The 15,065-nt window shown below is 36.1% G+C and overlaps 1 protein-coding gene across 3 annotated transcripts in view; it reads left to right on the top strand.

Moving 5' to 3' along the window:
* Positions 1 to 12,164: 12,164 nt before the first annotated feature.
* p4ha2 (prolyl 4-hydroxylase, alpha polypeptide II) overlaps positions 12,165 to 15,065 on the top strand; it is a 30,208-nt gene continuing 27,307 nt past the window's right edge. For all 3 annotated transcript variants that reach the window (XM_015405030.1, XM_015405022.1, XM_015405037.1), the window contains exons 1-2: positions 12,165 to 12,273; positions 13,230 to 13,326. In XM_015405030.1, coding sequence (XP_015260516.1) covers positions 12,198 to 12,273; positions 13,230 to 13,326 — 173 coding nt within the window. In that variant the 5' untranslated portion in view covers positions 12,165 to 12,197. The remainder of the gene's footprint in view (positions 12,274 to 13,229; positions 13,327 to 15,065) is intronic.

Below are 15,065 nucleotides of genomic sequence, written 5' to 3'. Positions count from 1 at the left end.
AAAACAGGTAGATCTCAAGCATCTATAACAAAGGTGTTGATGGAAGCAGCACAGCTGATCTTTCTCTCCAGAATGGTGTCACAGCCAAGAATGTTAGGAAACATTAGATAAGAGAAAAAGGGAAGATGAGACAAAAAATAGACCAAAATAAATCTGTATGAATGAGTGAGTCTATGTGATAAAATTGCGTGTGTCTATAGTTTATAATAGATATGACTAATACTGACTCAATGTTCAAAGAGATGAAGCAGCGACTCAAACCCAGAAGAAAGCAGGAATGGGTCAACTGATTTCAGCTACCTTTGCATTCTGCAATCACAGTCAGAGAAACAGGACTACACTGAAAAACAGGCAGATCTCAAACATCTATAACAAAGGTGTTGCTGGCAACAGCACAGCTGATATTTCTCTCCGGAATGGTGTCACAGCCAAACCGGATGGTTTCACAGCCAAGAATGTTAGGAAACATTAGACAAGAGAAAAAGGGAACGTGAGACAAAAAACAGACCAAATTAAATTTGTATGAATGAGTTACTCTATGCGATAAAATTGCGTGTGTCTATAGTTTATATTAGATATCTCGTGATGACTAATACTGACTCAATGTTTAAAGAGATGAAGCAGCAACTCAAACCCAGAGGAAAGCAGGGATGGGTCAACTGATTTCAGCTACCTTTGCATAATCAGAAAAAAGTGTATAAATAACAAGAGCAAAAAAAAAGTTCATGAATCAATTTAAGAATGATACACATGTACTTATAAAAGCAGTTTAATCATCTTCAGCCACTTTTTTTTTTTGCTTTTTATTTTTTCATGTTCCAGTCAGATGACCGCAGTGGGTTTAGGACGTACAAACGAAAAGGGATCAACAGTGACACCTGCTGGTTAAACTCTGTCATCACACCAGCTGGTTTAATTTAAGGTGTTATTTTCAGCATCATGCATGTGTTTAACATCTGCGCTTCGATATCACAATCAGAGACCAGTACTATTCAAGCTCAGCGAGGAAAAACATTATTTCTACAGATGAAGCAAGTATGTTTACAAATGCGGGCTGAAAATAGATTCAATAGCATAAACAGATTGACCAAACTACCAAAATATGTGCAAAGACCGTTTAAATGTAATGTCATAAACTAATTATCACCTTTTAATCATGCTTCTTCAAATTCTAGACCTGTTTTACCGTATATCAAATAGTCTTCGTCCTACTGTTCCATTGACAGAGAGCAGATTATGACAGAGGTTTAAGGCTTATTATTATAAAGATTTAAATAGTACAGCCCAAATTAGATAGGACCTTCAAGAGCAGTTTCTAATTTAAGAAACTTCATTTTCACCATCTGGTACCCAGCCCACCCCCAAAACAAACCTGGGTAACCAGAAACCAAACTGCAAACGTGACCCTTTGCATGAATGAGATTACCGTAACGAATGTAAAATATAAAGAGGGAAATAAATATTGTTTGAGTAAGCATCAAAAGCATATTTCTGGAAACAAAAGAGCATATATGTATACATTATAAATTGGACTTTTTGTTTTTATATATTTTGGATGTATTGGTTTTATAGTGTAACTTAAGATGACTTTGAATAACTGGATAATTAATGCCAAATAAAGGCAACTGAACTGAATTTAATTCAAATTAAATAATCTGTTAAAGATTAAAGCTACAACTACAAAAGAAAACTACCATTATTACATCTAATATTAATAGCAATATTAATATTAAATAATGTGGCTTCAGTAAAACAATGATTGGGACCAAATGGAAGAGATTAATACGGTACAAACAGCTTTGATGATTGTAGTCAAAAACGAAAGAATAAAAAATGATAAATAACGAATAAAAAATAACATTGAAAGCATCAAGATCAAATTAAGAATACAACAGAACATAAAATATGACAAAACATCTGATCAAGAAAATATAGAAATGTTAGAGTGTGCCAGCTTTTATTTTGACATGATTTAAAACCACCCTTAATTCTAACACAGATTTTAAAAAGTACTTAGATTAATTATGATAAAAATAAAAAACTCAAAAGTTTCTCCATTACTACAATGAAAGCAATAATGGAAACAAAATTCATTTTAAAATAATTGACAAATAAAAATGGAAATTAAAGAATCAGTTGCTTTTTGTAGTTCACACCTGATCCTGCTTTTAGTAACTGTTTCCTTCTATCAGTTAAAGATGCTGCCCTATTTTGCATTACAAAAAATTAAAATAAATAAATAAAAAAGAAACACATTAATGATTTAGGATTCGAGGTATTATTTTAAATCACTATAAATTTATTTTATACCACATGAGCTCAATGTTTAACCACTCATCCTACAATATAAAGCAAATGATATGATAGATTAAAAGATATACTTTAAGAGCTAGAATATTTCTTTATCTTTTCAGATATTTAAATGTTTATAAATATATGAATAAAATCTACCAAAGTTTCAGATGTTGTTTTCCTTTTTTTCATCATTCACGGAATGTCTTCTTTATAAATGTTTAAGCGCTGTGTTTTGTTTCACATTAGTGGTTTTTAAAAACAACCCAAACAAGCTTTGCAGCTGAAAATGTATGTTAAATATTGTGAGTTAAAAAAACAACAACATTCCAGCAGTTTATATTGATGTCTGTATTTTAAATCCTGTGTAATTGGATTGTATAATAACTTGCAAATTACTGAGTTCCGAAACAAGAGGTTTCATTGTTTGAATAACTTTATTTAATCTAATAAAAGAAAAATCCTTAACTTCGCTGTGAACCTTACTTTTATCAATGAATACGCTTTAAAAATTGGGTCCACTATTTTTCTTTACTAAGTGAAATATAAATTTTGAGATTTACGAGGTGCACCCGAATGCACCATAATGTCTTTATAGATTTCCTGTGCGCGTCTCTTCCTTAAGTTAAGGTACAGCCCTCCAGTCTTGTTCTGTACGTGGCAGCGGTTCCAAACTATCCCTTCTCCACTTCCACGGGGGCACAGAGTTAATTTTCATCCACGCAAGAAAGGGTGACAGTTTCCTTTTTAAAGACGATAGAGGTTAACAGAAGGTAAGCCGACATTATAAGCTTATTCTCTGTCTTTACATCACTGATCTCCTCCTGCCTCCTGAACACGCTGTGATGGTTGTTATGAGGGAGTCCAACTGGAGATGTTTCGTGTTGTTCTTGAACATTGCAGAGCAAGAAACGTGTATTATGGTAGATTATTATGTGGAACGGCGAGTGCTTACTTTGGACGTTTGTTTCAAGTCTTTAAAAAAGATCGAGTTTAGCGGTTGCGTTAAGATGTTTCGCAGCGGACGGGAGGAAAGTTTTCAAAGTTTGCGCGAACTTTCTGACGGTGTACCTCACGGGGTGGCATTGTTTGACACACAGATGTTTTAAAGTGAAATAACAATTTTAAAATTTGACATGAAATGGGAGCTCATGCAGGCAGACGGGGGATTTAACAGAAGCAAAGCAGTTGAATATTAGGATTTTTCTAGAAGCGACTGACCGGGGCTGACGTCACCTGGTCCAAAGCGATGGTGATGAGGATTTTTTTCTTTGCTTTGTAAAACAAACGAATTTAATACTCAAGCGGTACAAGTGAGTAAAACTCTCCTTAGGAACGATTACAGCAGTTCTTTTAAGGGTCAAGGAGCGTATGGGCTGCAACGGAAAGGATTAGAAAAGAAAAAAAAAGTTAACTGATTTTTACATTTTATTTCAGTGTAGTATGGGGAAACGTCAGAATTCTGACTTTTTTCTCAGAATCTGACTTTTTTTCAGAGTAATCTCAGAATTCTGATTTCAATCTCAGATTTCTAAATTTAATCTCAGAATTCTGACTTTGATCTCAGATTTCTTTCTCAGATTCTGTCCTTTTTCTCAGAATTCTGACCTTTTTTTCTCAGAACTCTGACTTTAATCTCAGGATTCTGATTTTAATCTCAGGATTCTGACTTCAATCTCAGAATTCTAACTTTAATCTCAGAATTCTAAATTTAATCTCAGAATTGTGACTTTTTTTTTCTCTGAATTCAGACTTTTTTCCCCTCAGAATTCAGACTTTTTTCTCAGAATTCAGACTTTAATCTCATAATCTCAGAATGATGACTTTAATCTCAGAATTCTGATTGTTTTTTTTCCCATATTGAACTAAAATAAAATTTAGTTACTTTTTTTGTTAGTAGGCTGCAGATTGGGACCATAAATAATCAGCTGGGGTGGTATAAGCAGGGGCGGTTCTAGACCATAGGAGGGGCAAGTGGGGCCAGTGTTTCTGCTCTGAATGAAGTGAAATGTCAATGCAATTTGAATTAAATTGATTCTTTTGCAATTGAGAATTGGTATTATTGGTTTTACATTTTAAATTTTATTTACCCTAATTTAATTTTAAAAAGAACTGAAAGAATTAGCTGTTACATCAATATCTACCAAAACATTTAAAATAAACTATTCATAATTCAGGAATATTATATATTTCTGACATATTTGAAATTACTCAGCAGCTTTAACATTCTGGCTTAAACATGGCTGTAAGCCTTCTACAACAAACCAAGATTTTGCCACCCTGGCGTTCTCTTCCACAACAACTTAGTCCCACTTTCCTCCTCTAAATAAAAAAATTTATGATTGAGGAGACTCATCCACGATCCTTGATACAAAACTCTCCTCCTCTTGCATGTTTACGCTGTCCATAGCGTTCCTTGACAGTGTCGTTTCTAAGTGCTACTTGGTCCCAATGTAATTTCCCATTGGGAACCCACTAGCACTAAGTTGCTAACTGGTTAGCAAGATGCTTCCGACAAATCGTCCACAGCCAAACTTGCTTGCGAACTTTCTGCCACAACAATCCCGCCCCCTTTATAATCACTTTATTCACTTGTGTAAAGTCGGGCACTACTCGGGAGAATTCAGAAATGCGATGGTTGGAACAGCCGCTTCCCTACGACTTTAAAGGTGTAGTGGAGGATGTTCTTTATCCAGGTGGATCAGAATAAATAATTCTGGTGATATGTTTTCGTAAGGCCCTCCTACATGCTGTTGCCTATTTTCACTTACCAGTCGTGAGTCTGACATAGTGATAAAATTGCAAATCTTCTTTTCGAAAGTAAGCTTGTATGAGCGATGCTAACAGCAGCTTTAAACAGAACGTGCACAAAGAGAAATGGGCTTGTGCGTGCTCTTGCACGTGTTTAATAGGCGTTCCGTCTTAGGAGCAGGGTTATGCATGTGCATTTTTTTTTTTTTTTTAAGTGAAGAGGGCAAGTAAAACTGATAAATTAAGCTGTAACAATTGAGGAGGGCAAAATATAGTAGGATTATTTACACCCTTACAGCAAAGCTTTTAAAATTCCAACCAAATGTTTTCTTGTAGAGAAAGAGAGCCTGTTTTTGAAACATCATTCCACTTTCTTTTTTTAAGAAATCTTAGATCAAATCGCATCCTTCTTAAAATAGTTTGAGGACTAAAAGCTTTGATTAAAAAGCCTGGGTCTTTGTCCACTTTCAGGCTTCGGCTTATAATGTTACCTAGAGTCCAGTTTGTAAATGAGAGATGCCTTTTAGTGACCTGGTTTTTCTCCTCTTTTTTTTTATCATATGACAATGATAGTAATTGGCTGTGGCAGCCACTGGAGCAGCGGAAGAAAAGATGGCATAAATCTGTCAGCAGCGATTAGGCTGGAAGGTGGATGACATGCAACCCAAGAAGGATGACTTTAGAAATACAGCTTGTAGGCAGAATAAAATGACCATTATAAAATCCTGCTTCCTTTAATAATAAAACAAATCAGGCCCAACATGGAGTAGTTTTCTGTTCCTGTCTTTTTCAGTGCGTTGCCATGGCAAAGAAAAGTGTTTGGGACAACATTGCTGTTTTCGTGTTCAGTTTGGGGCTTAAATGTGTGAATAATTATCAAAAAAAGTTTATTAAAAACATGATATTTGAACTGAACTAGTTTTTAGTCAGATGGCTATAGAGTTTTTATTTTTTATTTTTGTCCCACTCTGTAAACGGTTATGAGATAAACAAGTTTAATTTTGGGTTACAGATTTCTGACCTCTTGGTGTTCGATTTTCGGGAAAAACAATTTTCTCTGAGAAATAAAAAGTGCAGTGTATCCAGAAAGTTAAACAAAACAAAAAGGGAATGTCTCAAACACCTCAAGCAAAGTTTTGTGGGAGTGAAAGTAGTTTTTTCGTTGCCTTTTTTTTATAGACCTTTAGGTAATTTTCTTAAATAGCATCAGAGCTTTTATTTAAATTATTTATTTATTCATAATATGCAGCAAATATTTTCTTTCTGTATACCCTTAACCAATTGATCTCAATCTCTGAATCTAAACTATGTGTATATTTCCTTAAAATATGTTCTTTTTAGAGACTTATAGATTGAATCAAGCATAAACAGGTCTAAATGTCAATCTGTTCTGTAGTTAAAGGATGTTTGGGAGTAGAAGGGTGGCCTGGTCCTGTTTACACCATTATCCTGTTACCTTCTCCTCCTGCTGACCTCAACTACACCCATCATTAAAAGTCAGGCTGTATACAGAAGTAGACTTCATGTCAGCTTAATGTACTGATTACCATCAGTCATACAGAATCTGTTTAACATTCATTTCTCTCTGTTTACACACTGTGAGGGGCGCTAGAAGCTAGCTAGCTAGTAGATTTGGGTCATTCATTTCCATCAAAACTATAACAACTTATTCCCTTTTAGTCGAATAGTTTAGGTCAGATTTAGCCAAACTTTAATCTTTTATTTTCTTGCCGGCTTCTTCACCAGCTGCATGTTGGCTTTTGTTACGCTGGTCTTCTTTATTAGCTTCCATTTTCTGCTGGATCCATGTGAAAATGAAAGCCCGTAGTGGCAGAAGTTATGATTTCCAAAATTACAGAGAACTGAAGTAAATGTTCTCTTTGTAGACAATGAAATGACACCCTTCCTCTTTAATTTGATTATTACTTTTCTTCTTTCCCCTTGATCTTTCATTTTCCATAGAAGACATTAGATCCGTTTAAACTCCTCAGGAAAACATTTATCAGCCAAAGTTTTATTCCTTATCCTCTAGACACTAGCATTGTATTCAATATAGTGGGTTTTCTTTTTACAGATCATCAGCTGACCACTCCTATGGCGACACAGCTGAAAAATCATTCCGGTAACAGATCTGAAGACCCTGATATTGTAGTTATATTTAATTGCAATTTTATTATTATCTCTGGTAACAGAAGTAGAGAGGAGTAAGAGATTTTATGTAAACATTTTTAAACATTAGTCTTTCCCTTTCCTTTTCCTGAGTGTAGACAAGTCCCCTTGCACTTCTCTACCCTCAGGGAGATGTGCAGCATGTGTGTCAATCAGTGTCACACTTGACCATTTTTTCAGAGGGTCTCTTTTGAAATGTTATCAGTAAAGCCGGGCTTACACTGTGCCATTTTTTTTTTTTGCCCTTTTCGGGGCAACTTTCCTGTCGTGCGAGAATGTTCGGATCGGGCCGACTTTCAGCCTGATCCTGCGTCGTGTTGTATACATGGGTAATGAAGGGCGATCAGCCTCTCACGATCACCTCTGATCAGGAATTGTGAGGTCGGGAGAAAATCAAACAGGTTTGATTTTCAGTCAACCGTTTTGGGCAAATGCTCAGAGGGCATGCTCAAACAAGGACTCTTCTTCTTCTTCTTCCTCTCAGACGAACCACAGAAAACACAGGAACATGGCGGGGGTGCAGGCGAAATGAAGTTATTTCTGTAAAATTGACAGACCGTAGTAGCCACGTTTGCTCAGCAATGTCTTTGTCCAAATATGTCGTCGCCTTTTCTTTTTAGGGCTTTCAGCACAAAATTGCACAAATTGCCAAGGCAGCAAGTTCCACTCTAGTGAGCTTCATATTCCTCTTCTACTCATTTTGCATGCGGATAGACGAGTCCGAGTAGTGCCATCTCACTGTGGAGCTGAGTCCGACGTGGTTTTTAGACATACAGTGTGAGCAGGTAGATCGCATCTACATAAATAAATTTTGAGCTGTGAACTCAAAATCGCACAATGTATGTCCGGCTTAAGGTATGGAGAAACATCAGCAACAGTCCTGACTGGACTTGTTCAAAAAACCTGAGGCCGTTCTGTAGGCCGCCCTGACCGAGACCGAGGGAGGACTGCGTAAAAATGAGGTCAATACCAAAGACCAAGACTTTGGGGAGTGGTGGTTTAGTGGTCAGGGCATTGTGCTTGGAATCCTGAGTTTCTGAGTTCAAGCCCCACTCCCACAGACTGCCACTCTGGGTCCCTGAGCAAAGACCCTTAACCCCCACACTGCTCCCCTGGCGTTGCACAGTGGCAGCCCACTGATCCCCAAGGGGATGGGTTAAACGCAGTAAGTTCATTTCGTTACTCTGTACTTGTGAAAGTGTAATGGCAATAAAATGCTGGAAAAGTCACATAATCACACCAGTCTGTGTTTGATCTCTCTAACTGATTCTACTGTTTGAAATACTTTTCAATAATGGAAAAGAAAAAGACGAGACCAAGAATCTTAAAACATGGTCTCGAGACCCAGACGGATCTGGGGTACTATGACACTACCAGACACTAAATAAGAAGAATGGTTTTCCCAGCTGCCCCTAGAGTGAAGAAAAGGCAGCTGTTGGACAGAGTGTTCATGTTCTTCTTCTTTCCTCTGCTACAGATGTCAGAGAGTTTACCTCTTGAGCAAACACTGTTTCCTTAGGATCTCTGCCACATTAACCCATGTTGTATAAATGTTCAAAGCTTTGATCCCAATTGATTAGTTGTGCAATGGACCCAGGAAGGTTCTCCTAGGAAATCAAATATCCTGACCTTTTTTTTTTGGTTCATTCTTGAAGGATCGTGTGTCAAATATTAAGCTCTTGGCGAGCTTGAAACATGGAAAGTTATTTTCACACCGTGTGACTCATTGTTTAAAACACAGGCCAAGGTTGTCTGGTAACACAGCCAAACATGTCTGTCTATCAGATCACCTCCGCTACCTGTTTCTCCTCTGGACCTTTTACAGAAACGAAAAGCTAGATTTGGAGCCCAGAAATCCCTGAAGCAGGATTGTGCTTCAGGAATGCCACATGGAGCTGCTGCGTGCAGCAACAGGCGGGACTCTGTTTGAGCTGAGTAATCATTCTGGCTGTAAATTACTGGGGGGATTTGGTCACTACTTTTCCAGCTCAGGACTGTGGTAATGATAAACTAGGGCAAGGAGTATTTCATTAAACCAGTCAGCTTAAAAATGCTCCTAACAGAGAGAGAGACTAAGAATATAAGAGAGAAGCTTAACAACTCTACTTTCTTGATTACTGGTTAGTATTAAAACACGTCAGTGTCGTATATTTCTTAAAAGTGAACTGTATTGTGTATACAGGTGTGTGATGATCAAGTGCCCAGTTTCATTTACATTTTTCCCAATAATTTGGGTTTTCATGACATGTAAGGTAGGGTTGTCAAAAGTATCGATATTCAAAAAAGTATTGATACTGAAACGTTGTATCCGGATACAATACTCGTTTTTAAAAGTATCGATACAGTGCCACCACCAGTGACAACTAAGCAGTCATTCATCTAAAGTGCAGAATGGAGGACAATGCACTTTCTGAACACTGTGTGATTGAATAATTCTGTGCACTTTTCAGTTTCAGAGTTTTTTTTTGTAACAGGTGCAGCTGCTGAGAATTATTTTTGTTTCTTAACCGGTTTGGCTAGTGTCATTGTTATGTGTGCAAAGCATAGCCAAGGAAGGAACACTTAATTTTAATTTATCAAGCTTGCTTAATATTGTGCACAGCATACAACCTTTATTGTATTTATTTATTGTATTTTATTTATTAATGGAAATATTTCTGTAGAATTTTGGAGTCTTTGTTTTTATCCTTGTGGTATCAAAAATGGTATCGAGTACCGAATATTTTCCTTAGTATCAGTATCGAGTTGAAAAGTTTAGTATCGTGACAACCCTAATGTAAGGTGTAGTTACAGAATTACACCAGTCTGTGCCTGATCTCTTACTGATTCTAAAGACTTCAGAATCAGAAATATTTTAATAATCCCAGAGGGAAATTACTTTTGTTACACACTCAAGTTACAGTTTTACATGATATATACACACATCCAACTATACAATATAATAAAGATAAAAAAAATAAGAATAAAAAGAGATAAAATATATATACACATCTAGCTCTTCTTTATATATATCTGTACGTATATATATGCATATGTAAAAACTAAATCCAAATAAAGTGAAAAGTGCAATTAAAGTGATAAATCCAAGTAAAGTGGCATGCAAAAATAGTGCATAAATGTCAATTACGGGGTGGGGGGGGCTGAATCACTTGAGGGAGGCGTTATAGAGATTGATGACCACAGGTAGGAATGATTTCCTGTGGCGCTCTGTGGTGCATCTGGTTAGGAGGAGTCTTTCCACTTATATTCCAGCTTATTGAGATGCAATCAGATGGACGCTGTATCCTGAATATTTTCTGTGCAATTCTGCACGTTTCTTTTGTCCCTATTTAAAATATCTATGAAAAACTAAAGTTTTAGACATCAATTAGCTTAGCAGCTGTTGAAAAAGGCCTTTTCTTCTCTAACATGTCTTATACTTTGCAGCTCTCACATGTCCACGCCCACTGTGGCACATTCCATTGTAATAACTATAATCGTAAAGACATTAAAGCTAAAAACGGTGATTATAAACTCTTTTCGCCAACATAATTTGAGTTTACGTGTACCTTCATTCAAATCTATAAAATACATTATTTTATTTACTTCCTTGCCATTCTTTTAACTTCTTGGGTCATTTTTTGACTCATCGGTATTTACTTAAGAAGTGATAAAAATCATTAACAGACCCTCTGAAAGGGTTTTAATTGCATAGTACATTAGAGCTTTTGCCTTTATCAACTCAATTATTTATGAAATAGCTTTTTTTTTTTTAACTAGAGGGCTTTTGAGAACCATTGATCAACCTATTTCTGCCTTTTATTTCGCCTTGTTTTTTTCACTCTTCGACTATTCAGTTGTGCAGACAACTGTGCTTGTGCTTGTGTTTGTTTGTGTGGTTGATGCAGCATCATTACTGAGGTTGGCGGTGAGGCGAAACATCACTGAGGGAGCATCTCTCTCTGTTCCACAGAACTCACACAGACTGTATTGCTTCTGGCCCCGGATAAAAAGTTTCAAGGTTCCGATAAAAACATTGACTTTACTCAGAAACGATAGATTTTTCACAGCTGCTTGAACTGAAACTCAGCTTTTTCTGATTCGTTGGAAGTTTCCTGGTAATGATTTTCGTTTGTGTTTCAGATGTGGAAGTTGGAATGAGTTTGGGCCTTTTTATGACTAGCCATTGGATAGACATGTGGGAAAAACAGACTCTTCTCTCTCTGCACTAAGAAAACGTAGCATATCTCATGTTCAGCTCTCTTGTAGATCAAACACATTTTTAATCGGGAATATTTCTAACTGCTCCTTCCGCCTCCTGTTGATTTCATTGAGAAGCAGACATAACAGCTACTAATGACTGAATTAACAGGAAATACTGTGTTAAACACAGTACAGAAAGATGGTGTCCTTGTGAAAAACATCACGTTTATTCACAACTAAAGCAAAGTCCTGAAGAAGACATCTTATTTTATCAGAACTACATTCAACTTTTATATTTTTATGTTTCCATTTCTCTTTATGATTTCTGCATCAGCTGCACCTTAATGCAGCATAAAAAGTTATGCTTTAATGCTTTAATATGCCAACATATTTGCAGTACAGAACTTTTTCCTTCAAATTTAAAGAAAAACAGTTTAGTTGCAACTTTAAACCTGTGAAATTTAGCTTTTTCTTAATTGGATTGAACAATGATGAAAACAGACCCCCAGGGATTTATTTACATTGCAAATGATAAAAAAAGAGCCCAATAACAAGTAGATGGGTTTATTTCACTGTGCTGTAGACCTTTTTAGGGGTTGAGCTTCTAAAGTATCCCTGATTTCTGAACGGTTTTGTTACAGTAGATGAACATACAGTCTTGATTTTCGGACATTCCTCATAGAGACCTGATCAGATAGCCTGGCATGGATACCTAAAAGCAAGTTATGATATATACGTTGAGTATTGGGTGTTTTTACTGAGTTATGTCTTTCTGTTATTAAAGGTTACTGAAGCGGGGAAAAATGAGAAACTCTCTGTTTTTGATCTGCATTTTTCTGTGCTGCTGGTCGACACATGGGGAAGTCTTCACCTCCATCGGTAGGTTATAGTCACTTTATTTCTTTTTTTTCTATTCTGATGGCTATTTTAAATGTTAAGTATTTATTCCTGTTTGCCTTTTTTGCTCATACCTCCTCTTAAAAATATTTTAACTTTATTTTAGGATTATTATAATTGGTGAAAGGTTTGAAGAAAACCCCCTTTTCGAAAAAGATTTTTTTTTCTTTTTGTGAAGAAACAGATATTTGATTAATAGATTAATTAAACAAATGTATCAATTAGGCAAACAATCTCAGTCGATGGCCCGCAACACGTCCATGAATTATACATGCAGTTTTTAATGGCACAAGCTGTTTCCTGCTTGTTATTTGGGATCTTGAGATCAGGCATTTGTTTTAAGTAAGCTTAGATTAGAAAATACCAGTTTGTTTTAAAAGATACATAATTCTAAATACCAGCTGCTTAATGTGAAGTAATCTCTTCATGTCATTTTAAAATAAGATTAAACTCCTATTAAAAAATGGTTTATACCTCCCTTCTGTTTTTTGTGTTTACTTTAGTTTATCGACATACGTCTGTAATTTGTTAACCTGTTGGATGAAAGAGTATATTGTCCAATGTGCATTTGCTCTTCTCTGATTTATTACACTGCTTGCATTTATTCCCCTCTTGCTTTCTCCTCCTTAAGTTAGTCAGACTCGCATGCCTCGCTGATATATTCACTACAGTCCTAAGAGGGTTATGGATTAATTTGGGCTGTGGTTTGCTTAATATTCCTACACTGTCACAGCTGTACAGTATCAAAGGTTGGATTTATTTCACAAACCAGTAAAACAATTTGACCAAAAGGAAAGTCGTTAAAAAAGGATAAAGACATCTAAAACTGGATGAAGCAGGTCATCTTTCCCTTAATCCTAAAGACAAAGCGATGATGGTATATTAAGTTGTTTTTACACCGACTGACCAAGAATGTATTTCTCTTTTTTACTCTGTAGGTCAAATGACTGATTTGATCTACACAGAGAAGGAGCTGGTCCAGTCTCTGAGGGAATACATCAAAGCTGAGGAGTCAAAGCTGGAAGCGGTCAAAAGGTACCTCATAAACTGACTTAAAAATTACCCTCTGAATCTAGTAGTTCAGAAGGTAATGTACTACAAGTTTTTAATTTTTTAATTTTAAGAAGAAAGTTCCTTTTTTTTTTTTAATGGTATTAAAGTGCTCACATTTATAAAACCTCACCAGTTTAAGTTATGTTACAACCTCCAACCTGAACGTATTAAAATGTATTTTTTTCTCTGGTAGACCGACAAAAAGTCTTATCTTAAATAATATGATATTTTGTTTTTATTTACTTATGCAGGAAATCCAGTACAACATTATGACCAACATTAATTTGTTAATAATTACATTTGATCTGAGTGTAATTACAGCTGAGATTACGGCAGAATATTTAAATATATTTAAATAAAAACACCACCTTATCTAGTACGGGTGACAGGTTTTAAACGGCCTATTAGCAAACTAAAACACAAAGCTCATGCTGTGTACAAACTGCAAAATGGCGAAATACTGAGACTAATCAACCAATAAGGATCAGGCTGCTTTGCATCCTCCCACTACAAAGCCTCATCTTTAGTTCTTCAGTCTGACCTGTGCCTGGTTTTTACAGTGGAGTAACAATGGGGGGAGCTTTCCTTTAAAAGGATCCTTAAGGCTCCAACAGTGGAAAAGAACATCAGGACTAAACTGTGTCCCTAAACTCACAGGTTAGTCAAAGAGAGCATTATTTAGAGAAGCTACCAAAGGACTGATGTTAACTTAGGAAGAGGTCATGAGAGATGCGCACTTCAGCTGGAGCGTCTTTCTAAATGAGAGCAGTTGATCATCTATAGGGCCCTATAAAACCCTTTTTATTTTTTCCCAAATGCCGATTTATTTTTTCCCAAATTCCATTTTTTCCGTTTCAATTTTTGCAAATTCAGTTTTTTTTACCCTTTACTGTTATTTCAGTTGTAAAAAGAATGTTCTTTTAATGTGAATGATTAAAATGTACACAAATAAAATAGGAATGACCTTAAATTTATTGAGGTAAAAAAAACACATCTACTCAGTACTTTTACTGCATGATGCAACATAACGCTGCACTCTAAGTACTAACAAAATATTAATGGTTATGAACCAATGGTTATAAAAAAAAAGTGCTCCATTAGCTTTTTCAAGTAAAAAAATAAAATAGGACCTCTCATTTTCAGAATTATAAAGTATTTCATAAAGAATCATATTTTCTATACAGTACATTAAACTGCATAAAAAACAAGGCAAAATACAGCAAGTATGTAAGCAAGTGTTTCTCAACTTTTTCGCCGAAAGCGGAGCTGTAGAGAGCCGCTTCGCCATTTTTTCAATGTTTTGATGGGGAAGGGTGAGTGGAAATGACAGAGCGGGGGATGCAAATCTGTGTCACCCAGATTTGCATCCTCCAGTGTGCATTTCCCCCTGATATACGTTCTTCTCTCACACAAAAACAGAATTTCATGTCAAATGTAGAAATTCCGCGTTTACACGAGATTCTGGGTTAATTTGCCAATTCCGCGATTCCGTGATCGCGGAAATTATAGGGCCCTACATCTACTCCGCGTATCTTCAGTTTATTAACGAGGGAAGAAAACCAACATTAGTTGATTTGTTGTCATTGGGTATAAACGAAAGAACAGGAAAATCCTGGTGACCTGAAACCTACGGAAATTAGATCACCCAGAAATGGATTTTTCAAGTGTCAAAAGTTTTTGCTTTTCCAGATTTATTACGGAATGTACCGTATTTTCACGAC

This window comes from Cyprinodon variegatus, unplaced genomic scaffold (assembly GCF_000732505.1).
Source record: "Cyprinodon variegatus isolate N-32 unplaced genomic scaffold, C_variegatus-1.0 Scaffold36, whole genome shotgun sequence".
NCBI lineage: Eukaryota > Metazoa > Chordata > Actinopteri > Cyprinodontiformes > Cyprinodontidae > Cyprinodon > Cyprinodon variegatus.
This window is presented reverse-complemented; position numbering and strand designations above follow the sequence as displayed.